The sequence below is a fragment of the Magnolia sinica genome, chromosome 2 (assembly GCF_029962835.1).
Source record: "Magnolia sinica isolate HGM2019 chromosome 2, MsV1, whole genome shotgun sequence".
NCBI classification, from domain to species: Eukaryota; Viridiplantae; Streptophyta; class Magnoliopsida; order Magnoliales; family Magnoliaceae; genus Magnolia; species Magnolia sinica.
In genome coordinates, this window is record NC_080574.1 from 27,742,470 (window position 1) to 27,768,505 (window position 26,036).

The window sequence follows — 26,036 nt, forward strand, 5'->3', positions numbered from 1 at the left end:
TGATGTAGCATGGGAGCTTAACCGTCGGAACTACTATTAAGTGTAATTAAAACATTTTGACTATTAAAATAAAAGATCAATGGTTGTAAATACTTATAAATTATTAGAAACCATTTGAGTACCAATAGCAATTAAAAAGCACTTGATGGATGATTTTATTTACCAGATCATAGCTAGAAAGAATGTTGCTAAGATATAATTGCATCCTTAGTTGGATAAGATGACCTCAACCACTATCTTAATATATTAACCCAACAACACCCACATATGAGCCACATTAATTGACTCTTCGAAATGAATCAAAGTTCATTCCATTAGATATCTGAACTCTTCGTGCTTCCTCAGTTTAGAGATGGCCGAATCTAATGGATACGCAAGTTAATTAATCGTAGTCTATAAATGACAAGTCTCTTGGTTTAGGGACTTGAATTGATCTTCAAATGCAAGTATTGAACAAGTACAACCCATTCTCATGACACCCTTATACTCCCGTGTAAGGCACGACGCAAGTGTATTTGGCTTGTTATTAACCTGATGGTAAAGACCTTTCATTACAATTCATCATCAATACCTTCCATTATAATTCATCATCAATTCCCTTACATAGGATAACTACACGTGAACAATGGCTACCATAAACTTATCCTACAATCTGTTGGGTGGTCATGAAATAATAGGATATTAATATCCATAGAGCACATCTCTCATAACCCATGGTGGTTTTATCCATTCTCTAGTTCCTAAAGACAATAATAGGAATCTCTAGTTCCTAATGACAACACACACACACACATGAATACACGCACGCACAAACAATTTAATATTCTATAATCAAAATAATAAAATCAACTATTAAGACATGTCTATGCAAGGCCTATAATCCTTATAATCCAAGGTCAAAGTCATAAAATCAACTGTTAAAATTCACTCATTGGTTTTGTTGGGCATATAACACTAACATTTGGTTCATCCATCTAGCACTTTGCTTAGGAAGGTAAATTGTTAGACGAGGACCTAATTGTTGTTAAAAGATATTTTAATTCTGGAAAAGTTCGACTAACCTAAGAAAGTTCAGCTCAAAGTCCAGCAACAAAGTATATTAGAATTTCCGTGATCCTCAACTCGTCGAAGGTTACGCAGACATCACACAGACTGTGTAAATTTGAGGCAGTTTCCGAACTATTCCAAGTTGGTGCGAAAGTGGGGTTTCTTAAACTATAAATTAGAGTTCCTAGGACCTTTCTAAAACATTATAAAGCTTTCTAAAGTATTCCAGAGGGTTTTTAGAAGGGTTCTGGTGTTTGCAGAGGGTGTAGCAAGAGTGAGATTTGAGGTAGTTCGAATCGGGTAAGTCCTCTCTCTTTATAATTTTTGCTTTCATAGTGAAGATTTGTCGTTTTGTGTCATGGTTTTTTTTCAAAAGGGTTTTTCATGTTAAATCTTTGTGTTCTCTTGTATTTGCTTAGTGCTCTTGGATTGCTATCCCAGATCCATAGTTGTATGATTCCGCAGCCCAATCCACAATAAATGGTATCAGAGAAATCGTTGGGGTAGAAATCTAAATCTGCAGGATTAACATCAATGGGAAATGCCAAGTTTGATATTAGAAGTACTCAGGCAAAAATATTTTTGAGTTATCGAAGATTAAGATGATTAGTCTATTAACCAAGTAAGACAAAGTAAAGGCTCTTGATGAGCGAAAATCGAATATGAAAGATGAAGATTGAAATAATCTTGATATGAATGCCTTAGCCTTCATCCATTTATGTCTCATAGATGAGGTTCTCTACAATGTTTTGAGGAGAAAACTGTGGCTAGTTTATAGGCGAAGTTAGAGGATATTTATGCGAAAAAATTCTTTGAAAATCACCTACACTTGAAGCTACAGGGGTATAACTTCAATATGACAAATGGTGAAATTCTGGAAGCCCACATCAGCAACTTTAATGAATTAGTTTGTAAATTTTTCGATATGGAGGAAGTGATTGAAGGTGAAGAACAAGTATATATGTTGCTGAATTCCCTTCCGGCATTGTATGAGTTATTCAAGGACGCGATGTGCACCGCAAATAAAACCCTGAGCATTGACACCGTTATCTCAATCCTTCGAGGGAAGGCCATAAGAAAGCTAAAAAGTGACATGAGGACATCTTCCAATGCACTGATTACGAGAGGCAGGAGCAAGGTATATGATTTTCAAGGTCAAGACCTAAGTCCATGGATAAAGGCAAAGGTAAGTTAAAGTGCTAGAATTGTGGGATGGAAGGACGCATGAAAAAGGATTGTACAAATCCTAAATATAAAAGAGAAGAATTTAAAGCTTCGTACATGGAGGCTAACACTGTCACGTTTAATGAAAGAATGAGTGGATGCGAAGGTGATATCTTATTTGTGTCTACGATTAGACACTTGTACGATGATCGTAGGGACGAGTGGATTCTAAACACATAAGCATCTTTTCACATGACTCCTCATTGGAGTTGGTTAGAGAGTGTGATGGTGGACAAGTGTTTATGAGCAATGACATTGCCTGTAATGTTGTGGCTGTTGGTACGGTGTGCATCAAGATGTTTGATAGACGAAGCGTACTTTGACTGAGATGAGGCACGTTCCCGACATGAAAAAGAGTTTAATTTCTCCCAATGCACTCGAGGCTATAGGATGCAAGTTCACGAGTATCAATGGTGCTCTTAAAGTATCTAAGGAAGCACGTGTAATCATGAAAGCGTAACGACTTGGTAATATTTATAGGCTGATCGGGAGCACTTAAACGGGTGGAGTTGTAATGGCTGTAGCAGATTCCACCTCTGTACATGTGTGGCATGCTGGGCATGGCCACATGAGTGGGCAGGGCATGAAGGCTAAGACGCGCGAACAAATATACAAAGCAGGTGGAGCAGCCACCTATGAGAAGAATCACACAACATAATCGCAGGATATCAACGAGTTACATGAACGACTCTAATATCACATATGCTCTTATTACAAACGAGAAGGATCTGTCTGCTATTCAAATGACTTTAGGTGAGTCTGGTGCTGAGAAGTGGAAAGTAACTATGGACGATGCGATGCACTCGTTGTACCGGATCGACGCATGGGAGTTGGTGGAGCTTCTAGTGGGCCAGAAAGTGATTGGATGCAAGTGGATCTTCAAAATGATATAACATATATACTGAGCGAGGTTGGTGGTGAAAGGTCATGCTCAGAGATAAGAGATCGACTTCTTAGAGAATTCGCGCCAGTGGTATACCGGGGGTTTATTAGATTCGTATTGACGCTGGTTGTCCAATGCAATCTCGAGTTGGAACAGATGAATAATGAGACTACACTTCTGCATGAAAAATTGGAAGAGTTGTTATTCATGAAGCAGCCGAAGTGGTTTAAAGTTTAAAGGGGCAGAAATTTTTTATTACAGGAGGTCGTTACACGACCTGTCGCTTAGGCAGTAGTATAAAAGTTAATTTCTTCATGGTGAGTTAGAATTTTTTTAGAAGTGAATACAATTACTTTGTCATTGCAAGACACTGAGTGATGGCACGTTCATCATCCTGAAATTGTATGTTGATGACATGTAGATCGTCAATCAAGATATGTCTGAAATCAATGTATTTCGAAAGCTGATCTGAACGAGCTTCTTGGGAATGATCGGACATCCCTGGGAAGTGATCTGGACGGCTGGGATCGATGGGTCGATCCTGGCCACGGACGTAGAACGGCCCAGTTCGTCCCAGTCTCTCCGGATGCATGTCAATGCGTAGAACATACGAAAAAGAGAGGCTTCTGTGATCAGTGGGGCCTATGAAAGGATTTTTCCAGGAAATCCACTCCGTCCATTGTGCTCTCTTCGAAAAACTATTCAGATATGGACGGTTTTGGATTGGGTTTGGTGTGGCCCATTTGATTTATCTTTCAGTAAAGATTCTGTCATCCATTCTGTGTTTTACAACATTCCATGTGCGTACACGTACATTGGGCCGAAAGGAGAGCTTGACGAGGGTCTTGGCCACTCCACGGAGCAATTGGACAGGTCAGATCATCTAATGGAATAATGGGTGGGGCCCACTGTCAAAACCCAGTGGGAACACGTCCGTCACTGGACGTTACACACGGCTCAATTTGGATGTTTTGCGCAAAAAATAGGTGGGGTCCACTGTAATGCCTGTCCTAGAAATCCACTCCCTCCATCGACTCTTGTACGTAGTGTTGGCCTATGGCCTCAAGTTTGAAGTAGATCCGACTTCAGGGTGGGCCACACGCTCAATCGATGTGTGGACAACATTCACTGTTCAATTTGGATGTGCTGCGTAAAAAATAGGTGGGGTCCACTGCAATACCTGTCCTAGAAATCCACTCCCTCCATCAACTCTTGTACGTAGTGTTGGCTCATGGCCTCAAGTTTGAAGTAGATCCGACTTCAGGGTCGGCCACACGCTCAATCGATGTGTGGACAACATTCACAGTTAAAAATATAATCTACTTCACGTATGCTTGATGCCATGCACATCTATTTACAAATTTGCCCTTATCTTTTGTTATAACTTCCGTCGTCCGTATCTCCTGATTACACCATGCAAATGAGACAAAATTTCACCAGGACTTGTTATCTTTCACGCTCTTTCCAACGCCTAAGTTTGAGCCTTGATCGCTTATGGATTGCCAAGATGCTCTTTAATGGCTACTGCCCTCTAATATCTCTATTCGGCCACTTCCACATGGATCTAATGGTTGAAATTTGACGTGTATGGTTAATTTATGGTCCTCAGGTCATACATGAAGTTTCGAACCGAATGGATGGTGGGAATCCTGTGATCTTGCATTCTGGCTGACTTTCAGGCCACTTGAGCTTCAGTTTCTCAATTTTTTCAGATCTCTGGCATGTAAATCCATCGATCTTGGTCCCCTGGGATCCATCCCTTGCCTTGGTGACTCATGAGCATTAAATCCATGCTTTTAACATCCTTTTTCAGTCCAAGCTCATGAATTCACCTTGCAATACAAACACGCTTAAAAGAAGACGTTAACAATATCATGCTCATAAAATTCGGTAATAACTGGGGTCTAATATGCAATATTTGACCCTCAACACAACTCCCAACTAGCATTTTGCTCATCCCGAGCCAAGTATGCGAAAAATAAATTGAAATACAAGACAATTCCTACAAACCCAAGTGACTTGTGAAAAATAGTCAAGATGCGAGAATTCTAAGTTTCATGAATGTTGGGCATTACTTTCTCCTGGACTCAAGCGCACGGTAAACTTCATAATCAAGTTCAATGTATTAACCCATCAATTAGAAAAATTCTAAACATTGAGTTCCATGGGTGTGTAGTGCAATCCAACTTATCATCATTAAGAGATCCAATCGTCAATTTCTATGATAACATTGATAATCAAAAGAGCATTTAGGACACTAAAAACCTAAACCAGAACTTGCCTTACAATTCTTCTTTTTCATTCTTCCCACTTTTGATTTTTCCATCAAGGGAGAGGAGAATCGAATTCGCACCTATAGGGAGCAAACCTATTGTAAAGATCGTACACCCAACCCTTTTCACATATCATCCATGGAGAATTAAATCTACACCTATAGGGAGTAAACCTATGGTGAAGATTATTCGCCCAACCCTTTCCAAAGGTATCTGTTTTTTTTTTTCATAGGTATTTTCTTTTTTTCTTCAATTAATCATGATAGGTAAATCTTCCAGGCTAGTTCCTTACATGCTTAATGACTACCAAGTTACAATTCAATATCAAACTAAAACCTTAATGTGCAAGCGAGATGTGTCTTGTGAAATCATGACTCAATTAATATTTTTCTAATCATGGATTAACAGTTCGAACTTAACTGTGAAGTCTAACAGATAATTGAATCCAAAAGTCATAAATCCCTAACACTCTGTATCTTATAATTCTAAATCAATGATAGCCGTCAAAATTACTTCAAATTCACAAGAATTTTCAGAAAATTTTTTATAAAAAAATTTCACAATTCACAAAATTTTCACATTTCACAAATTTTGCTCAAGACCGAGAAAATACTGATTAGGTCACCTAATCGCCCACTCCCAACCTGAAAGCTACATTATCATCAATGTAAAAGGAATAAGTATGCAATGCACATGGGACAACGACAGTAAAAGAGGAGTCATGGAAAGATAGTACCTGGACGAAAGAATCGAGGAAGACATTTCCATAATGATCACAGCATAAAAGCCGGTCAGCACAAGAGTGAAGACACGAAAGCAAACTATCCTAAAACAATGCAGGAAGCAAACTAACCTAATGGCATAAAATTGACTAACCAAGAATAGCATAAAGCAAATTATCCTAGTCTTATGAAAGTAGTAAATTCTAATCCTCAACTGTGAAAGCACGAAAAATCTACTCAATCATGCATCCAGGTTCTTCTGTTGGCAAGTATCTTGGTAAATTTCTCAGAAGGTTTTTCAACAGGATCATCCAAAAGCCTGTTATACAGTAGGCTTGGATGTCCTAGAGCGTGAATGTCTAGAGAAATTGAGGGACCACAGCATAAATTTTTCTTTTAATCGTCTGAAGTGTCCAAAGTTTATATGATTCACTTGTGGCAGAAAAAATTTTGAAATTAGTACACTATGATGAATCAGAGACTACAAGTAGATAAAATTCAAAAAAAAATTATAGTAGGTGGTATAGTCTCAACACACGCCGAAGTTTCACTCTTTAATTCAATTTTCAACTCCTCCTCCCTAAATGGTAAACATTCAGGATTTTGGGGAAGAGGTACTTCAGAATAAGGGCTCTCTCAGTCCGTGACAACTACCGAGGTATTGTCTTGCAAGGCATTCACTATTTATTGTATCATGGGATCGTTTGAATCTGCAAAGTGTGTCAAGCAATCATCCAAAGAATTAAAAAATTCAGTTAAAAGGAGCTCATTCATCTTATTGAGATCTGTGATGATATGTCTAATAACTCCTTTATCTTCTTCAAGAGTAGAAATGAGCATACTCTCTTGTTTATTCTCAAGGTGAGATGAAATCACCACTGGGTATGTCTCTTCTTGACCTAAATAGGCATATTCTAAATTAGAGGGTAAAGGTTTTAGGTCAAGGTTCGGTGGCTTGAGGTTAGACAATAGAGGCACGACATCAGTTTGGGGCAATTCTTCAAATTGTCGCCTCTACTGGTTAACTTCAAGCACCGGCGCAGTATCAAGTAAGGTACATGTCTCTCTAATCATGTCATCATCCAAGTCATGGGAGTATGCTAGGCACGTCTCTAAAGGGTCAGAGGATAAGGTCAGAGGCGTTCTATCTTCCACGAAGAATCAATCATGTTAATGTCGTGGAAATCGTCATCATCCTCCCAATTCTTATCTTGTTTTTGAAAAAGATGTTTGACTCCAATGTCATATTCCTAAAAGACATACTCATGACACCATTCCTGCAATTGATAATTGCGTTTGAGGTGGAAAGGAATGAGCGACCAAGAATGACGGGAATCTGAGTGCTCCTGTTACTGATGGGTTCAGTATCCAGGATGATAAAATCTATAGGGTAGTAAAATCTGTTTACTTGGACCAACACATCCTATTGGTACATGAACAGAACAATCAGTAAGTTGTAGTGTGGTTAGGGTGGGTTTTAATTCACTCAAACCCAACTGTTTGTATACCGAGTAGGGAATAAGATTAACGCTCGCTCTAAGTCAAGAAGTGCGTGATCAATTCGATAGTCCCCGATTACACATGATATGGTTGGGTTACCGGGATCTTTGAATTTTTGTAGCACATCTTGCTTTAGGATGACACTCAATTTCTCAGTCAAGAAGATCTTCTTTTGAATACTCTGCCGTCGTTTGGTCATGCATAGGTGTTTCAGGAATTTGGCATATAAAGGTATTTGTTTTACAGCATCAAGTAGAGGAATGTTGACTTTCACTTGTTTCAACAACTCTAGAATATCCTGAGAGTTAGAGAGAGGTTTTGGTGCAACCAACTGTTGGGGAAATAGAGCAACTGGCTTCTCTAGAAGTTTCGGTTCTAATTTTTATCGGGCATCACTAGATCCATCATTATTGTCCTCTTCTGACTCTTGAGGCTTTTCGGGCCTAACTGGAAGGGTTTTATCAATAATCTTCCCACTCCTAAGAGTGGTGATGGATTTAGCATGCTTCATTTAATTTGAAGAGCTTGGGTTGCCAACTTCATATTGCAGCTTTGGATTAGGAAGAGGTTGAGCTGAGAGGCTCCCCTTATTCCCAATCATGTTTTCAGCCTTAAGTCCTTGTAATGTTTTATTAAGGTCTTGCAAGACTTGTAGCATACCCTGATTAAAATGATCTTGCTTTTCAAAATGTTTTAAATCAGATCCTCTTAAGGTTTCTCTTGTTGTTGTTGTGAAGTCTGATTAAAGAAACCTTGAGGGGTATCAGTTTGTCCATTCCTCCAATTAAAATTTGGATGATTTTTCCCACCAGGATTGTACGTATTAGAGGTAGGTCCATTGAAAGTTCTTTGATAGTTATTTACAATATTGGATTGCTCAGTCAGTACCTCTTGAAAGGCAGATATGGTTGGACAATTTTCAATTATGTGACTGTTACAACCACAAATACCACAAACAATTTCCTTACCCTTGTCCTTCCTTGATTCCATGGCCTCGAATTTCTTTATGAGATTAACCGCTTTAGAATTGAGATTATCATCCTCTTTTAGAAGGTATACTTCGCCCATTTCTTTTGATTGAGTAGGCCTAGAAGTGGTATTTGATTTTGGGTATGTGTCCCATAATTGTGTGTTTTCAGCAAATCTGTCCAAGTAGTCCCACACATCATCGACATTTTTATTCATGAATTTTTCATTGCACATTGTCTCGACCAATTGGTGCATAAAAGATGTCAGACCATCATAGAAAAAGTGTGTAATGTGCCACGTTTCAAAACCGTGTTGTGGGCATGAACTGACAAGATCCTTGAACCGCTCCCAACTTTGGAAGAATGTTTCATCATTCTTTTGGGCGAAGTTCATGATTAAATTTCGACATGTGTTCGTTTTGTGATATGAAAAAAATTTCTTTATGAACTCCCTTATTATGTCATTCCATGTGCCAATAGATTGGGGACGTAGTGAATGCAACGACATCTTAGCTTTCTCTTTCAAAGAAAAGGGAAAGAGTTTTAGTTTGACTATGTCTTCAGACACGTTACGAAAATATAAAGTGACTATAATCTCGTCAAACTCTTTCAAATGAAAATATGGACTTTCAGATTCAAGCCCATGAAACTTTGGAAGGAGTTGAATCACCCCTGTCTTGATATTCATGTGTCCCGTATTTTCGGAAAAAACCATGCATGAGGACATACTCACCCCCGCCTGTTGTAAATAATCTCGTAAAGTACGAGGTGGGGGTGCTTGATGCACCTCATTCTCATCCTGGATGTCCTCCACCCTAGGTTGGGGTAGAAGAGGTTGATTTGCGGCCATAACCTCAGTTAACTCTGAGGATCTCAAGTAGTGTCTAATCATGCGATGGATAGATAACCCCTCATCCAATCCTCCTTGAGACGTAGAGTGTTGTCACGGACCCACTTGGGCATGAAACACTTACAACTCTTAATTCAAATTCTAAACCTATATCTAAAAGAAAGGAAGAAATACAAATCTACAAAATAAGAGAAAAGAATTGGAAGGAAGTTACGAAATTAGAAGTCCTAAACTAAGAACCTGTAAAACAAAACAAACCAAGTTAATTTCTACAGATAAAAAGTCTAAAAATAGTAGGAAATCCTAAAATAAACTAGTTTCTAAAAAAAGAAAATTTTCTAAAAGGAAAAATAGAAAGTTTCTATAAACAAATTAGGAAAATTCTAAACCTAAAATAGAAAGACAATTAGTTTCTAAATTAGAAGAAATCCTAGAATTAGAAAGTTTCTAAAGATAAAACCTAATCTAAAATAGAAAACAGAAAGACTAGAAAATTAGAAAGATATTACCAATTTAAAATGTGTATGTCAAGGTCCTACAAAACAGGAAAACAGATTAGTTTCTAAAAATAAAAAAAAATTCTAACTTAAAATTAGAAAATCCTAATCTTAAACTAATCCTAAAACTAGTTAATCTCAGAAAAACGTAACTACCAATCCCCGGCAACGGCGCCAAAAACTTGTTCACTCCCCAAGTATAGGGTTGTGATGTAGTAATAAACTCGGTGAGACCGAGGTCAAATCCCAAGGGATTGAAACCTGTACGTAATCTAAAACTAAATAGAACTAGAACTAGACTAAGATTTAATCTAAATCAAGCGAATATGAGGGAATAATTGTGAATAGATTAATTAAAAACTAAAAAATAAAGGTGGGAACTAGGGTGTCAAGGATCCACTTGTAGCAATTGGGAAGTTACCTTGCATTGATTCAAGGACACAACTGGAATCAGAGTCCTATCCTATCCAATTGGTACGAAGAGATTTGTCAGATCTCTGAACTTTTCATGGATCTAATCCTCAATAAATAAGAATGGTGAAGATTTGGAAGTGATTCTGTCACCTAACCATGCCTAGGAGACTATGACAAACAACAGAAATTTACTAATCTCACAGCCAATCATGAGAGAATTGTGAAAGTTAGGAAAGGTTCCATCACCCAACCATGTCCATGAGACAATGGTGAACAACAGGGTTCCCCAGTTCACAATCTCAATAATGGAAAGAACATACTTAAAGCTATCGCAGATCCATTGTAATTTGAGTCACAATAAACCATTAAAAACTAAAAGCATATCTTAATAATTAAATTAGAATCCATAAGGTTCAACAAGACATGAATTAAAACAAGCAACCATCCTAATCATACTACCAGCTTCACCTCTTAGCCCTAGCTAAGAGGCTTAGCCTAGAATAGACATGATTAGGCTAAACATTTTTTAGAAAAATACTAAAAAGAAACAGTAAAAAAATAAAAATAAATAAATATTACTCTACTCTCTTTCTCTGCCTCTGCCCACGTCCCATGGAAAATTTCATGCCTCTTGTGCTCAACTCTATCTTCTCTTTATAGCTGTCAAAGGTTAGTCGGTTGGAGTTTCCGCACAAAGAGACGGTGCGTAGCTTTCACACAATAGCAAATCTGAAAACTTCCTTATGCAGTAAATCGAAGAAACAGAAAATAGATAGCCCATTCCGAAATCTAATCCGGACGAGCTTCTTGGGAATGATTGGACGTCCCTGGGAAGTGATATGGACGGCTGGGATCAATGGGCCGATCCTGGCCACGGACGTAGAACGGCCCAGTCTCTCCAGACGCACGTCAGTGCGTAGAACATACGAGAAAGAGAGGCTTCTGTGATCAGTGGGGCTTATAAGCGGATTTTTCCAAGAAATTCACTCTGTCCATTGTGCTCTCTTTGAAAAACTATTCAGATATGGACGGTTTTGGATTGGGTTTGGTGTGGCCCATTTGATTTATCTTTCAGTAAAGATTCTGTCATCCATTCTGTGTTTTACAACATTCCATGTGCGTACACGTGCATTGGGCCGAAAGGCGAGCTTGGCGAGGGTCTTGGCCACTCCACGGAGCAATTGGACAGGTCAGATCATCTAATGGAATGATGGGTGGGGCCCACTGTCAAAACCCAGTGGGAACACGTCGACGTTTCGCACGGCTCTATTTGGATGTTTTGCACAAAAAATAGGTGGGGTCCACTGCAATGCCTGTCCTAGAAATCCACTCCCTCCATCGACTCTTGTACGTAGTGTTGGCCCATGGCCTCAAGTTTGAAGTAGATCCGACTTCAGGGTGGGCCACACGCTCAATCGATGTGTGGACAACATTCACCGTTAAAAATATAATCCGCTTCACGTATGCTTGATGCCATGCACATCTATTTACAAATTTGCCCTTCTCTTTTGTTATAACTTCTGTCGTCCGTATCTCCTGATTACACCATGCAAATGAGACAAAATTTCACCAGGACTTGTTATCTTTCACGCTCTTTCCAACGCCTAAGTTTGAGCCTTGATCGCTTATGGATTGCCAAGATGATCTTTAATGGCTAGCGCCCTCTAATATCTCTATTGGGCCACTTCCACATGGATCTAATGGCTGAAATTTGACGTGTACGGTTAATTTATGGTCCTCAGGTCATGCATGAAGTTTCGAGCCGAATGGATGGTGAGAATCCTGTGATCTTGCATTCTGGCTGACTTTCAGGCCACTTGAGCTTCAGTTTCTCAATTTTCTCGGATCTCTGGCGTGTAAATCTATCGATCTTGGTCCCCTGGGATCCATCCCTTGCCTTGGTGACTCATGAACGTTAAATCCATGCTTTTAGCATTCTTTTTTAGTCCAAGCTCGTGAATTCACCTTGCAATACAAACACGCTTAAAAGAAGACGTTAACAATATCATGCTCATAAAATCCGGTAATAACTGGGGTCTAATATGCAATATTTTAAGGTACAAAAGACTACGTCTTAACTTTTGGAAAGACATTAACAAAATTGGTAGAGTATGTGGATTCAGACTACGCTGGTAGTGTGGATTCTAAAAAGCCGACTTAACGTTACACGTTTTGTAATGGCGAGTGGAGTAATTAGTTGGATGTCGAAACTTTAGTCTGTGATGGCTCTTTCCACAATCAGAGCAAAATTATCCGACAGGTGCTTGAGGAATGAGGCATAATACTGGAAAAGATTCACACCAGCGTGAATTCATCATACATGCTCACCAAGGTCGTTCATAAAGAGAAGTTCAAGTTTTGTGCAACTTCTCTAGGCTTGGTGATGGCGTAAAAGAATGACGAAGTGTGCATGAGAAGCATTGATTGGAGCTATGCTGTGATGCAGAGATAAGATAAGAGGTCAATAAGTTATACGTTTGATGATTGAAGACATGGTAAGGATTATTGTTAAAAGATGTCTTAAATCTGGAAAAGTTCGACAGTCCAAGAAAATTTAACTCAAAGTCCAGCAACAAAATATATTGGAATTTCTATAATCCTTGACTTGCTGAAGATCTGCTTCAACTCGTCGAAAGTTACGCAGACAGCACAAATTGCTTAAATTTGAGGTGGTTTCTGGACTATTCCAAGTCGGTTAGAAAAGTGAGGTTTCCTAAACTATAAATAGGAGTTCCCAGGGCCTTTCAAAAACATTATAAGGCTTTTTAAAGTATTTCAATGGATTTTTAGAAGGGTTCTAGGGTTTGCAAAGGGTGTAGCAAGGGTGAGATTCAAGGTTGTTCGAATCGGGTAAGTCATCTCTCTTTGTAATTTCTGCTTTCACAGTCAAGATCTATCACTTTGTATTGTGGTTTTTTCTCGAAAGGGTTTTCCATGTTAAATCTTTGTTTTCTCCTGTATTTGCTTGGTGCTCTTGGATTGTTATCATATATCCATATCTATGTAATTCCACGACCCAATCCCTAACACTAATGACTCATAATAAAAATAAAAAAATTGTTTAGTAGTTACATTCAATGGGCCCATCGATCCATTGGGCTTCATGGAGCATGTGCCTTGTGTTTCAAAAATTGGACCTATTACATAGTATACTGGTCATTTTCGTTCAATTTTCCATACTTATTTTTATACCATTAGACACTTTCTTATCCTGCTGACCAGCTGAGAGCCACCATATTTGATTAGCATGTATTAAATTTCAACCATTTGCTATCCAAAGTGGGGTCCATAGATGGACGGATTAGATTGATACATTATCTCGCGAGGTGGATGAATTGATCTACTATTTTGTCCAAAACATTTCATTTGGTTTTCATTATTCACACAATAGCTCCTTTTTTATTCGGCCAGCCATGGTTTCTTCCTATACATGTATTGTGAGAACTTTTTGAAAACTCATCATACATATAATTTTAAATTTTGAACATTTTATGTAACGCAGCACCTCATAAACCCCTAGGACTCAACTTTTACCATAATCCAAAACTTTGTTGAGCCATGAAAAAAGAAATCGGTCTTCTCCCTTGATTTGCATCTTTCTTTGATATAACCTACTAGAGTTTTAGATTATGGTGAAAATTGGTCCTTAGGGTTTCATAGAGTGTTGCATCACATTCACCGTTTGGATTTTAGGCCCATGACACATGTGCAGAGGTGCACAGGGGAGCATACTTCTAGCGATGCTACTCTTTATATATAAAAGAATGCTGTGTTTATCACAAGTTCTCCTATGAACTCTTTGGGAACTCATTTTTGATGATATGAGCTCAAAATTTGAATTGTCCGCCTAATGCAACATCCCATGAAACTCTTAGGGCTCAACTCTTTCTCTGATTTAAAACTTTAAGCCATGACGGATAAGAGAGGCAAATCAAGAGAGGAAACCATGGCTCACCAAAGTTTTGATTCTGGGTAAAATTTGAGTCATGAGGATTTCATAATGTATTGCATCAATTCATATTTTGAACTCGTATCACCAGAAATGAGTTTCCAATGAGCATTCCTCACTACACACACACACACACACACACGGAAATGCTCACCTACGAACCAGTTCGTACGTACTACATACGAACTTTTTTGAGAACCCATCATATGTGATGTGGATCCAAAATCTGAACCGTTCATGTGAAGCAACACCTCCTGAAACCTCCCAGGCCCAAGTTTTACTTTGATCTAAAACTTTAATGGGCCAAGAAAAATGAAAACAGTTTCCTCCCTTGATTTGCATTTCTCTTTGCTATGGCCCACCAGCATATTAGATCAGGGTGAAAATTTGTCACATGGGGTTTTATGGGATTCCGCATCACATGGACCGTTCAGATTAGACACCCATGGCACGTGTGCAAAGGTGCACATGTGCATAGGTGCACAGGTGATGGATCAAGATGATATATATATATATATATATATATATATATATATATATAGTCTTATCTTTATCACGGGGTACTTTGTGCTTCATGTTTTGTGAGATGCTAAGGTGCAGCTTGGGTCAGGCTCAGCCCCAACCTGACTAATCCAACCCAAACATAGGCCTGGTTGGGATTGGGCTGGAAATTCTCAATCCTACCCCAAGTGAGTTGAGTCTCAGCAATCCTATTATACTAAAACCCAACTCAATATGTACAATATATTATTAGCTCATCCGATTATACCAAAACCCAACTGGATATGTACTATTAGCCGGTTTGATAGCTTGGATTTGGAATGCATTGGAATCTAACTCACAATAACTTTGAAATCGAAGTTCTTTTGATTTATATAATACACCAGTATACACGAATGGGTCCACAACCGATATGTTACTTGGCTGGGCTGGCCGTCGAGCTCGGGTCAAGCTTGCTATGGAAATTTCATGTGGTTTTCAGAACAGTGGGCCAGTATCAGCCCCAATAATAAATGGTTCAGACCATTTACAGCATGGTAGAAAATACCCAAAAAACAGTTAAGTTGAATGTGGACCATCATCGCATTTCTTTTATCAACAATATATTAATAGGCCACATATAGAAAGGTTAAAATAGTTCTATCAACGACAATTAGATTCTCAGCGAAAAGTCCATCCACAGTGGGAGGCAACTTACCAACGGTCTGGATTATCTAACCATGCGTCCCAGTCGCAAGCCGTGCATACGTGCAAAGAAACGGGCCCACAAGCTAAACCGGACCGCTTTTCGATCCGCCCAAAAAAAAAAACCCGGCGCGAAAATATTCCGCTCAAGCACAAAAGGGCGGGAAAAAAGAGAAAGGGAACAAACACTAGATCTGAACCGTCGAATGGTGGGCGAAATCGACGGTCACGGAAGAAATCAGAGCCTCGATCCGTGTCAAAGCAAATTCAAACTTCCGCGCCATATCCCCTCACACCGCCAAAAATAAAATTCCATCCGCAGTTATTCCTCTGTTTTAGAAAACCCCAACTCTCATATCTCCCCAAACGTCTCTCTCTCGCGATGGCGCCAGCTTCTTCGAAAACGAATCCTCCGAGGCCGAGAAAGAGGGTGGAAGTCGAGACGGGTTCGCTCAAACGCGCCAAGGATGGGAGCGCTTTCACCAAATGGTATTTCATTTCATTCTCTTCTTCTTCTTTTTTCCCCTCTCTGTTTTGATAGATATTCATCTCTCTCTCTCTCTCATGGAGGAAATTGTTTACTTGGGTTTTGAAAAGAACATCTCATTTCTTCTATTTTTCTCTGGATACTCTTTTCTTGGGTGATGTTGTGATTTCTATGTGTATGTCTGTAATTTTATTTTATTTAAATTTATTTATTGCAGTGATGAATGTAATAAAGATGTACCCGTTGGGCTTATTGATATGCATAGCTGCAGCCTTGACTCCAAAATCAAGATGAATCTGGGTATCTGTCTTTTTCTTTTTAATCATTTTCTAGTTTTCTTTTTCTTTTTCTGAAATTTTTTCTTCGTCATAATTATTATTATTTTTTTTTTACTTTGTTGAACTGTTTTTCTTCTCTTTTCTTTTTTGATTTATCAGAGGCTCAGGTTGTAGAAAAGGTCGCCGACGTTAAAAAGCCAGCAGAAAAGTGAATTTCGTTTCTCTCTCTCTCTCTCTCTCTCTCTCTCTCTAAATATTTCTCTGTTTTAAAACAGAATTTGAACTGACTCTGTTAAATGGATAATAGGAAGAAAGCAGTGTCGTCAGAGCCAAAGCCCAAAAAGGGTAAAAAGGAGAAGAAAGTGAAGGATCCCAACAAGCCCAAGCGTCCTCCAACTGCCTTCTTCCTCTTCATGTATGCATCTCCCTAACTTTTTTTTCAAAAAAAAAAAAAAGATTTTTGGGCTTGCCAATGCTTGTATTTAGGACCATGTCTCGTGCATTCATCCATGCATGTGTAATCTTTACACACGATATTCCTTTGGACTATCACATGAATCGGTTGATGGGTCTGTCCTACCTTTCACTGACTATATTGAAAATGGGGTTCTTTTGCACCTAATGTATTATTACTCATCCCTTATCTACATATGTATTCTATAATGAACCATGTATGTCTGTTTATGCATCCATGTATGGGTATAGAAACTACCTTCTTATGTAAAAATGTGTCTAATGTCTGCTTGTGGTTAGTCTAGGAAAAGTAGCCCATGCTTTGTATGATGGGTCTTGTTGTGGATGGAATTCAGGCCAAAATTCTCCTTCATCAGTGAAAACATTGGGGCTGCCTGTCATATGATTGATGTTCCCGTATCTTACATGTGCTGTGAGAGGGAGAATCTATGCTCATGGCTCCAAGCTGATATTGAAGGTTGTTAGTGAATTGAATTGTTCATGAAGGCTAGATTGTAGTGCATAGAACATCGAACAACAGGATGGCCAGGTTGAGGGACTTGAACTCCATGATGCTCCTCCTAAGCCCAAAATCAGTGTATGCACAGATTTCAATGAGTTCATCTACTTAGGATTGACATTTTGTAAGTCAAACAAAAAATCTCTCATGCACTACTGAGGAGTTAAAGGTGAAGGCAATGGCTGGAGATGGTTTGAAGCTGATGTTATTCTAGGAATCTTGATGTTAAGGGATAGAGCAAAGAAAACCATAGAGCTCTCCCAATCTAAGATATTTATTATCTTCTAAAGTACCATGATGTGTATGATCATAAAGTGGTTAGCAGTCCTTTTGATCCTTGTGTATGGCTCTCTTTTGAGATGTGTGCAAAAGATAAAAAATCTAAAGAAAGGATGGTGGAGTTCCCTTATGCAAATCACATCCCTTTTATTTGTTTTCTTCATAGATGTTTAAGAAACAAAGTTAATAGTGGTGTGATCCTAAAGTTAAATCTGCACGATCTGTAAGTTTTAGGCTGTGTTTGGATGTCTTTAGGTTTTTTAAGTTGGAAGTTATGGGAAACTTATTTACATGTGATCTCATGTAAATGAACAGTTTAGCCTAAGAATTAGCTTTAGCTATTCATTTATATGGGCATAAAGTGATGTATATGTTTTATCCATGTTGTCCATCCATTTTGACAGATCATTTTATGGCATGGGGCCAACAAGGAGGCTGATTGAAAGATCATGTGGACCATACCATGGGAAGCAGTCAGGAAGTGTATTGTTGAAAACATCATGGGGACCATAGAAGTTTTGGATCAAGCTGATATTTTTGTTTTTCCTTCATCATGTGACCTTATGAACTAGTTGGATGGCAAATAAAAATTATGCTGGGCCCTAGGAAGTTTTCAACAGTAGGATTTCAATCCCCACTGCTTGTGGTGTGGTCCACTTAAGCCTTCAACCAGCCTTCTTTTTGGGCTCATGCACTAAAGTTATTTGTCAAAATAGATGGACAATGTGGGTAAAACATATACATCATGGTAGGCCCATAGAGGTTCCGACATGACTGTTGGTCTCTCGCTAGGCCCTAGTAGGGGTAGTAACCAATCTAGTTTGTGACCTTAAGATTGAAATGTAAAAAAATGTCTTGAAACCCTACCTAGAGGGAGGGAGAGGTTTGTAGAGGGATATTCTTGACAGAGGGAGACGCTTCCTGCCAGTTGCATTTCTTCCAAGCAATTTTGGATTCGAAATTTTCATATGTTGCCTTGTTACAAAGTTAAGGTAACTTGAAAAAAATAACCTCAGTACTATAAGAAAGTTATAGCTTGAGAGAAAGTCCTAGGTAATTTTCCTCTCCTAAGCACCATCTGCTGCACAAATTTACTTGTAACTTATATTTTAGAAATGTTTTAGGCATACATAGGGCCCCTTAAGATTTTTTATTTTTCCCATGGTAGGTCCTGCTAGGTTGATTTTTGAAAACTATTGCTTTCATTGATTGGGTGCATTAGGATTAGATCATCTTAATCTTCAATTTTGTATCTTGAATTAGGGTTGATGATCATTTTCTCATCCAGTGTCCCTTTGATGCCTGCCAATTCTATGGTCAGGATTAAACATCTTTGATTAGATGTGCTCCATCTACAATGTACCCTATGATTTTGTTCTGGAATCATGTATGCATGCCATATGCACTGTTGTTGGATGCTGTATACATGTGCTTACATGGATTTTAATGTAGCATATCTTAAAATGATAGTTTGAATGAGAAGAATGCATAGTCTCTGATTTAAAGTAGCCTTCACATGGAAGCACTTGCACATTTGAATTCTCTTAATTTTTATTTTGTTTTCCAATGATAGGGATGATTTTAGGAAAACATACAAAGAGGCTAATCCTGATTCAAAGAGTGTTTCTGTGGTATGATTTCTTACTAATTCTTTGCATGAATTAGTCCACTATGTTAATTGCTTGGCAAATCGTTAATTTTCATTCTTTTATTGGCGAAAAGGTTGCAAAGGAAGGTGGTGAGAAATGGAAATCAATGACAGATGAAGTGAGTGCTACAATGCTTTCTGTCATCTGCTCCTTTGTTTTATCTGTGTTGTTATCAGTGGATTGATTTCTGTATTTTGTGACAATGCACTGATATCAGGAAAAGAAGCCCTACCTAGAGAAGGTGGCAGAGCTCAAGGCAGAGTATGAGAAGGCTTTGGAAAAATTCAATGCAGGAAGTGAAGAAGTATGTAGATCTGATATACACAAACACACACACGTATGGTATAAAGGTTCTATGAGGTTGACCTCATGCGTGTTTCCCATGAGGTTGAGCTCTGTGGGCCCTGTTGTAATGTGTGTTAGACATCCACACCATCAATTAGATGCACCCTTCCATAATGGGTTATGGGCCTAAAAATCAGGCCAATTCATAACTTAGGTGTGCCACACCATAGATAATTAGTTGAGAGTGGATGCCCACTCATTAAAACCTTCTTGATTGTTTATAAGGCCCATAGAGATGTGGTTCAAACATTTAATCCATTCAGTGTGTCCTGCTTCAATTGAAGAATCACACCAAATTTCAGGCCATTCCAAAACTTAAGCAGGCCCCAACAAGTGCTTTTGGTTTCAGATTGTGTGGCCTATTTGAGTTTTGGATACATTTGATTTTTGGGGCATGCCATAAACTAGAAGGGACCTGCCAAATGCATGGTTTGGATGTTCATCATACATCATGGTGGGGCCTACATAGCTTGACCACATGGGAAGTTCCCATAAGGAAATGAGATCATTATCTATACACATAATGTTTTTCTCTCCTTATATCGTGCAATGTGCTTACATTATACAGGAACAAGGAGCTTCAGAGAAAGAGGAGTGATGGCTACTTCTGCTAAATGCAATTTATTGCTTTGATGCCGAACTCTTGTGAATGTTCAATGCTGTCCAAGCAGACAACTGGTTTTGTGAATGGAATTTTGTTTGAATTCAAAAAAATGATTTCCTGCAGTACAATTTCTGCCACATGGGTTTTTTTTTGCTAATCATGCGATTGTGTAATTCCTCCCGTTGTAATGCATTGAGAGATTTTGAAACTGCATGATTTTGACCCATTTTCACCGTTTGTGCTATTTGAGCATTTTTACTGCATCTAGTGCATGTTGGCTCTTGATTGATGACTTGGATCAACTTGTTCAGTCTCAATTTGAATTATGAGTTGCCTAAGTCAGCCGGCTGTACTGGCCAAGGTATTGTCTAATGGAATGGTGGCTGTAATGGCCACTACTATTACCTTTATGATAGAGGGTGTAATGGGCATTATGGGGGCTGTAATGATTGTCATGAGTTTTTTTTTTTTTCCTGTTTTGGCTCTATAATGGACTGTTACAGGGCTTTTATGGGAGTGCAATGGGCTGTTATGGTGGTTGTAATGGCTTTTGTGGGCCATTATTTCTCTAACAGATGTTACGGCCTTTATGACCTCATAGTGTGTAATGGGTGCCACCATTATCTTTACATAATGGCTTTTATGGCCCCATAACAGTCTTTACAACACACCATGGTACTCTGGCCCTACTTGCCTGACTCAGGCGGTATATTGGTCTCTGTCACCTGAGTTGGGGGTGATGAATCGTATTTAACCAGATTGTATAGTGCTGAGTTTGAGTTAACTTGGACAAGTATCAGACTGTCTTGAAACTATGGTAAAAAATGTGACTTAATTAAGAATATTTCCTTGCAAATCTAATCAACTCCCATTGCTTCTCCCCCTTACAAAGCAAGATTTTTATTAAGGGCAAATGCCCATCAGCATCAGTTGTAATTCCAATAGACTTGAAAAGAGATAATATATATTGTGAAGAAAGAAAATCTTAAGTAAAAGGAAAATAATGGGTGTTAATTGTTACAAATGGAAACAATCCCTTCACTTTCTTACTCTGGCTAAGCTGTTGTGGCATGATCATGCCACACTGGCAGCTGAGTCAGCAGCCTACCGACTGATTCCCAATTAGTTTCTTCCCTTGCAGGGCGGCAGAGGTTTGCCACATAAGCATTTGTTGTGGGCATAAGCAACTGGAGGAAAGATGTTGAAGGGCCTTACTTGTGGGATCTGCCCACACAGCATATTGGCCCTGAAGCTTGCATGTTTGATGCCTCCTAGCCCAATGAAGCTGTCTGGGATTTTGCCTGAAAGCACATTGATTGATAGGTCCAGCCATGCTAATCCTCTCAACTGCCCTAAACTTGAAGGGATGATGCCCTTGATCTGATTCCTTGAAAGATCCAACCTCACTAGGGCATTGAGGTTTGAGATTGAACCTGGGATCTCACCTGTGATCTGGTTCCTTGACAAATCAAGCCATTTCAAGCCAATTTCTGCACTAAATTCGGGAAACCCACCCGTGATTCTGTTGCTAGAGAGGTCCAAAACCTCTAAAAAGCTGCTGGTGTTGTTCTGCAAGAGCCTTGAGAGGGACCCATATAGCTGATTTGAGTGCAAATCAAGAGAAGAGAGCCCATCAGGCAACACAATATCTGAAACATCAAATCTCAACATGTTGTTTGAGAGCTTCAGCTTCTGCAAGCCTGTCATGTTTGTGAGGAAATGGCCAATCCCCCCTGTGAGAGAATTGTCAGAGAGGTCTATGGAGCTCAAAGAATCAGGTTTTGTGAAGATTGGGAGGCTTCCTTTGAGGTTGCACCCAGCAAGGTGGACAGCTGTTAGGCCTGTATTCCTAACCCAATCAGGAACAGTCCCCAAATGCAGGTTGTTGTAGGACAGGTCTATAGACAGGATGGAATGGGTGCCCTTTGCAAGAGCAGCAGGCAATGGATCTGATAACCCATTTCTAGAAACATTGAAGTGCCACAAATTTCGTAGCCTGACAATGGATTCAGGAATGTGGCCTGTGAGAAAATTATGGCTAAGAGAGAGGCTGCTAAGGGATTTCAGGTTACCAATCTGACTTGGGATTGCACCAGTGAGATTGTTGTGTTCTAATGACATGTCCATAACATTATACAAGTTACACAAGGAAATGGGCATCTGTCCTGAGAATTGGTTGTTTGAAAGGTCCAAAAGGGTCAAGCTTTGGAACTGTCCTACAAAATCAGGGATACTCCCAGATAGAAGGTTGTGGCTCAGATCAAGGGATTGCAATGTATGGAGGTTTCTGAAAGTGGGTGGGATTGCACCTGTGAGGAGATTCTTCCCTACATTCATCTGCAGCAAGGTAGTGAGGTGTCCTAGACTTGGGGGCAGCTGTCCTTGTAAACGGTTCCCACTCAGTGAAAGGGCCTTGAGCGATGGCAACTCACCTAAGCTTGAAGGAATAGATCCTTCAAGCATGTTGTTTTCAAGGTAGAGCTGATTGAGGTGGGCCAGCTTTGAAAAGCTTTCAGGTATGGTGCCTCTAATCTCCTTCATGCTACTTATGACCAGCGCTTCCAAGAACTGGAGATTGCCCAAAGAGGCGGACAAGGTGCCCTTCATGTAAAGGGCATTGTCCCTTTCTGGCCTTTGCAGCTGCAAGCTAGTAACCCTTCCTGTTTCTGGGTTGCATTCGACGCCATCCCAAGCACCACAGCAATCTGTTCCAACCCATGAAGAGAGAATGCCTGTGGTGTCTTTGAAGATGCTGGCTTTGAAGCTGAGAAGGGCAGTCCTGTCTAATGCTGAGCAAGCTGGAGGAGTGTCTGTTTGGGCCAGGGATTGGGAGAAAAGAAGGCCTGCGGGAAGGATGATGAAAAGCTGAAAAACCCATCTCAGATTCTGCATTTTGGAAGTGGGTCTGGATCTGTTTGGGCGGATTGCTGGGAAAATATATGGTTTTTCTGGTCGTGGGGTTGCTCCAGGTTTGAGAGAATGAAAAATACAAATACAGATATTGTGTTTGTTTCTTCACGTAGGGTGGAAGGTATAATCATGAAAAAGTGAGGAAAATTCAAAATTGGGGGAATATTGTCCGGAGGCTTTTGAACTTGGGGGCCCTTTATTTATAGCCGGAGATTTCGAAGGAAATTGAAATTTGTTTGGATTTTGTTTTTCCCTTTCTTTTTATTCCCTTCACATGGATTTTCGTGTCATGCGTCTGTCTATCACGAGTTCTAAATTCCTCCCGAACGTTGGAGCGCATCTGGATTCAAATTCAGAAATCTCGATTCCGTAATACATTACTCAATTATCAATTTTATTTTAGCACGTTCCTTACCATCAAGATTACATGGCCTACTTATCCTAGCCACTGATTGAATAATAAACAAAGGTGCTATAATTAGTGGCGAGGATTATCTAATTGTTGCATTTATACTAGGGCCCACTAGATGAACCGTCTTGATTTGTACATGGGTGCCACGTGTTGAAGACTGAGTGCTTGACAACTAAGATATTTGCTTTTAGCACTGGATCCTTACACTTTGACTATTTTCGCCAGTAATAAAGTGTTTGTTAATATAAGATAGGGGAGTTATTTGATACTCTGGCAGAGTATGACATTTGATACACAAACCCTTGGAAATTGTATACATGACATGCATTAACTCAAATTAGTATTAGTTGTAGAATCTGTTGCTGACTCAAGGTCCCAAAATAATATTAGTTGATAGATTCTAACCTCTGATTCATGGACACATGGTTGTTGAAATAAGGCCATGAGATATTTTTGTTAATGGTCTAAGAAATATGCACTAATCCGATGGGCCGATAATCAAACAAGCACGATTTTTAGTCCACACCACCAGTATATTGGGATCATAACTTTGGACAGTTTAATTTGAATTATTTATATGCCATTTATGCAATTTCTAACTAATATCTAAGTGCATGTGTATCATTGGTGCTGTGTCAGTGTCTCAGTTTTCCTCTCTAAAGTAATGTCCATCTGGGTACAACTGCCAGGCTTGCAGGATTCTTTAGAGCATCTTCCCCTTACACGTAGCACACTTGTAAGGCATATGGATGAGATGATTTGGTGGGTGACCACATAAACTCCTGTGAAAACACAAGCGAACAAATAAATAAATAAATATCACACAATTTCACAATCTTAGCCCTAGGTTAGCCGTGCAAAATACAAATTGAATTGAGCAAAAAATGGTTTTGAAAAACTTTGATACTCTTAGAAATTGCATACTTGGATTACAGATCATTCAAATTATCTAACTATGAGATTGATGGACACTTATTAGACAGTTTAAATGAAGCATATCCAATGGTTGCATTTCAAACAATTTTCTAACAATTAGTGGTTAAGATTGTTCAATTAAGCTGATTGTGATTTTGGTACTTTGAGCTAGCAAAAGTGAGTTTTATGATTTAGGCAGCTTAATTTGAGTTAATTTATGAAGAATGCGTGCTTGCACATCAAGTATCATGCTCAACCAGAGAATCAAATAACCCTTCCTAAAAATCATTATTCTGTCTACCAATAGGCACACAAGCTCTGTTTAGCAAAGCTGCTTTTGTTTTCTATGAAAATAGGAATAGGATTAAAGCACAATTTATTTGGACATAAATATTTTCTAAGCATTGTCTCTTTATCTTATTTTTGTCTTTATTTTGGTGTGTTTTTTTAAAAACTGTCTCACTTTTGGAAGGGGATTGCCTGGCTACCGGATGTGGCGGGAGTTGATTAGGCCTTTTGCCACTAGAGATGAGCTTGGTAGTGTATATGATCAATCGAGTAACTTTGAAACATGTTTTGTGTGACACCACCTCTGTTGGCGGTATGGTATGCCTAATCAAATCCTGTTGGGTCACGAGGCAATTCACTTTCTTATGTCGGTATCAAATTCGGCCACGCAAAATACATACGGGGTTTGCGGGCGTGTCATAATTGATTGTGTTCGATTCAAATTGTGACCATCGACTCCTGGAGTTGAGATAGAGCAATGCTCGGTCATAACTTGGTCAATTATCTATTTAACCAACTGTTGAGTGTGCGTAATATCAATTATGACACGCCCGCAAACTTACGGGAAGAAGAGCCACAATTCCTAAAGCTACATTTTTCCTTTATATTCGACATACAAGCATAAATGGAATGAATTTACAACTACTGGCTACAACTAGAGTTGGCCTGTCGTGATTGCAGGGACAAACTTAAACTAGACTACTCTTAGAGTAAGTTTACATTATCTATTCAAATTGTGACTTGTGGAGGTTGTGGTTCTTCTTCCATTAAGTTTTTTTTTTTTTTTTGCCTTGAAAATTAAACGCTTTTGAAAGTGCAACAATTGCATGGTCGAACGAAATAAATAAAAGATGGATACGGAAATGAGCGATACTTACTATTAAAACATGATCACCAAGTTGGCTGATAGTAGCAGGGCACTTCATAGAGCAGTGTGCTAGTAAGCAAGGTGAAAGCAAAGCCGGAGATTACATCTAGCCCAGCATATGAGTGTAGGCGGACAATTCCTAAAGCTACAGTTTTCCTTTATATTCAACATACAAGCATAAATTGAATGAATTTACAACTACTGACTATAACTAGAGTTGGTCTGGCGTGATCGCAGGGACAAACTTAAACTAGACTACTCTTAGATGTGGACTCGACGGCACTGAAATGTCATATAGCTTCAACATAGACGATCCTCACTCAATTATAATTTATAAGTAACTTATATATCAATCGGGTACGGGTTGGGTCGGTCAACCCAAGCTCGACCCAAATTTTATTGGGTTGATGTTTATATGTACCAAGCTCGAGACTGTACTTGATACATTCTGCTCAAGCCCATCCTAATGTTGAGACAGTCATGGGTTGAACCCACCCAACTTTCAACCCTAGGTGA

The 26,036-nt window shown here is 39.1% G+C and overlaps 2 protein-coding genes and 1 non-coding gene across 3 annotated transcripts; 2 read left to right on the forward strand and 1 right to left on the reverse strand.

The window, feature by feature from the left end:
- The first annotated feature begins 8,922 nt into the window (after positions 1–8,922).
- Positions 8,923–9,031, forward strand: LOC131238277 (small nucleolar RNA R71). Its single transcript, XR_009167682.1, has one exon. It is a non-coding gene; the product is annotated as a small nucleolar RNA R71 (small nucleolar RNA).
- Positions 9,032–15,857: 6,826 nt separating this feature from the next.
- Positions 15,858–20,264, forward strand: LOC131236809 (high mobility group B protein 7-like). The gene is made up of 8 exons (XM_058234267.1): positions 15,858–16,001; positions 16,217–16,299; positions 16,437–16,485; positions 16,585–16,692; positions 19,103–19,160; positions 19,252–19,296; positions 19,396–19,482; positions 20,092–20,264. Exons 1-8 carry the CDS (start codon positions 15,895–15,897, stop codon positions 20,119–20,121), a joined length of 567 nt encoding a protein of 188 aa, XP_058090250.1. The 5' UTR covers positions 15,858–15,894; the 3' UTR covers positions 20,122–20,264.
- Positions 20,265–20,983: 719 nt separating this feature from the next.
- Positions 20,984–23,367, reverse strand: LOC131236810 (DNA damage-repair/toleration protein DRT100). Its single transcript, XM_058234268.1, has one exon. The coding sequence runs from the start codon at positions 23,017–23,019 to the stop codon at positions 21,250–21,252; it is 1,770 nt and encodes a 589-aa protein (XP_058090251.1). The 5' UTR covers positions 23,020–23,367; the 3' UTR covers positions 20,984–21,249.
- Positions 23,368–26,036: the final 2,669 nt, after the last annotated feature.

Excerpts from the sequence above, each read along its gene's own strand:
- LOC131236810 (XM_058234268.1), bottom strand. The coding sequence starts at position 23,019 with ATGCAGAATCTGAGATGGGTTTTTCAGCTTTTCATCATCCTTCCCGCA.
- LOC131236809 (XM_058234267.1), top strand. The coding sequence starts at position 15,895 with ATGGCGCCAGCTTCTTCGAAAACGAATCCTCCGAGGCCGAGAAAGAGG. Across the intron at positions 16,002-16,216 it reads GGGAGCGCTTTCACCAAATG|TGATGAATGTAATAAAGATG; the intron begins GTATTTCATTTC and ends TATTTATTGCAG. Across the intron at positions 19,483-20,091 it reads TCAATGCAGGAAGTGAAGAA|GAACAAGGAGCTTCAGAGAA; the intron begins GTATGTAGATCT and ends TACATTATACAG.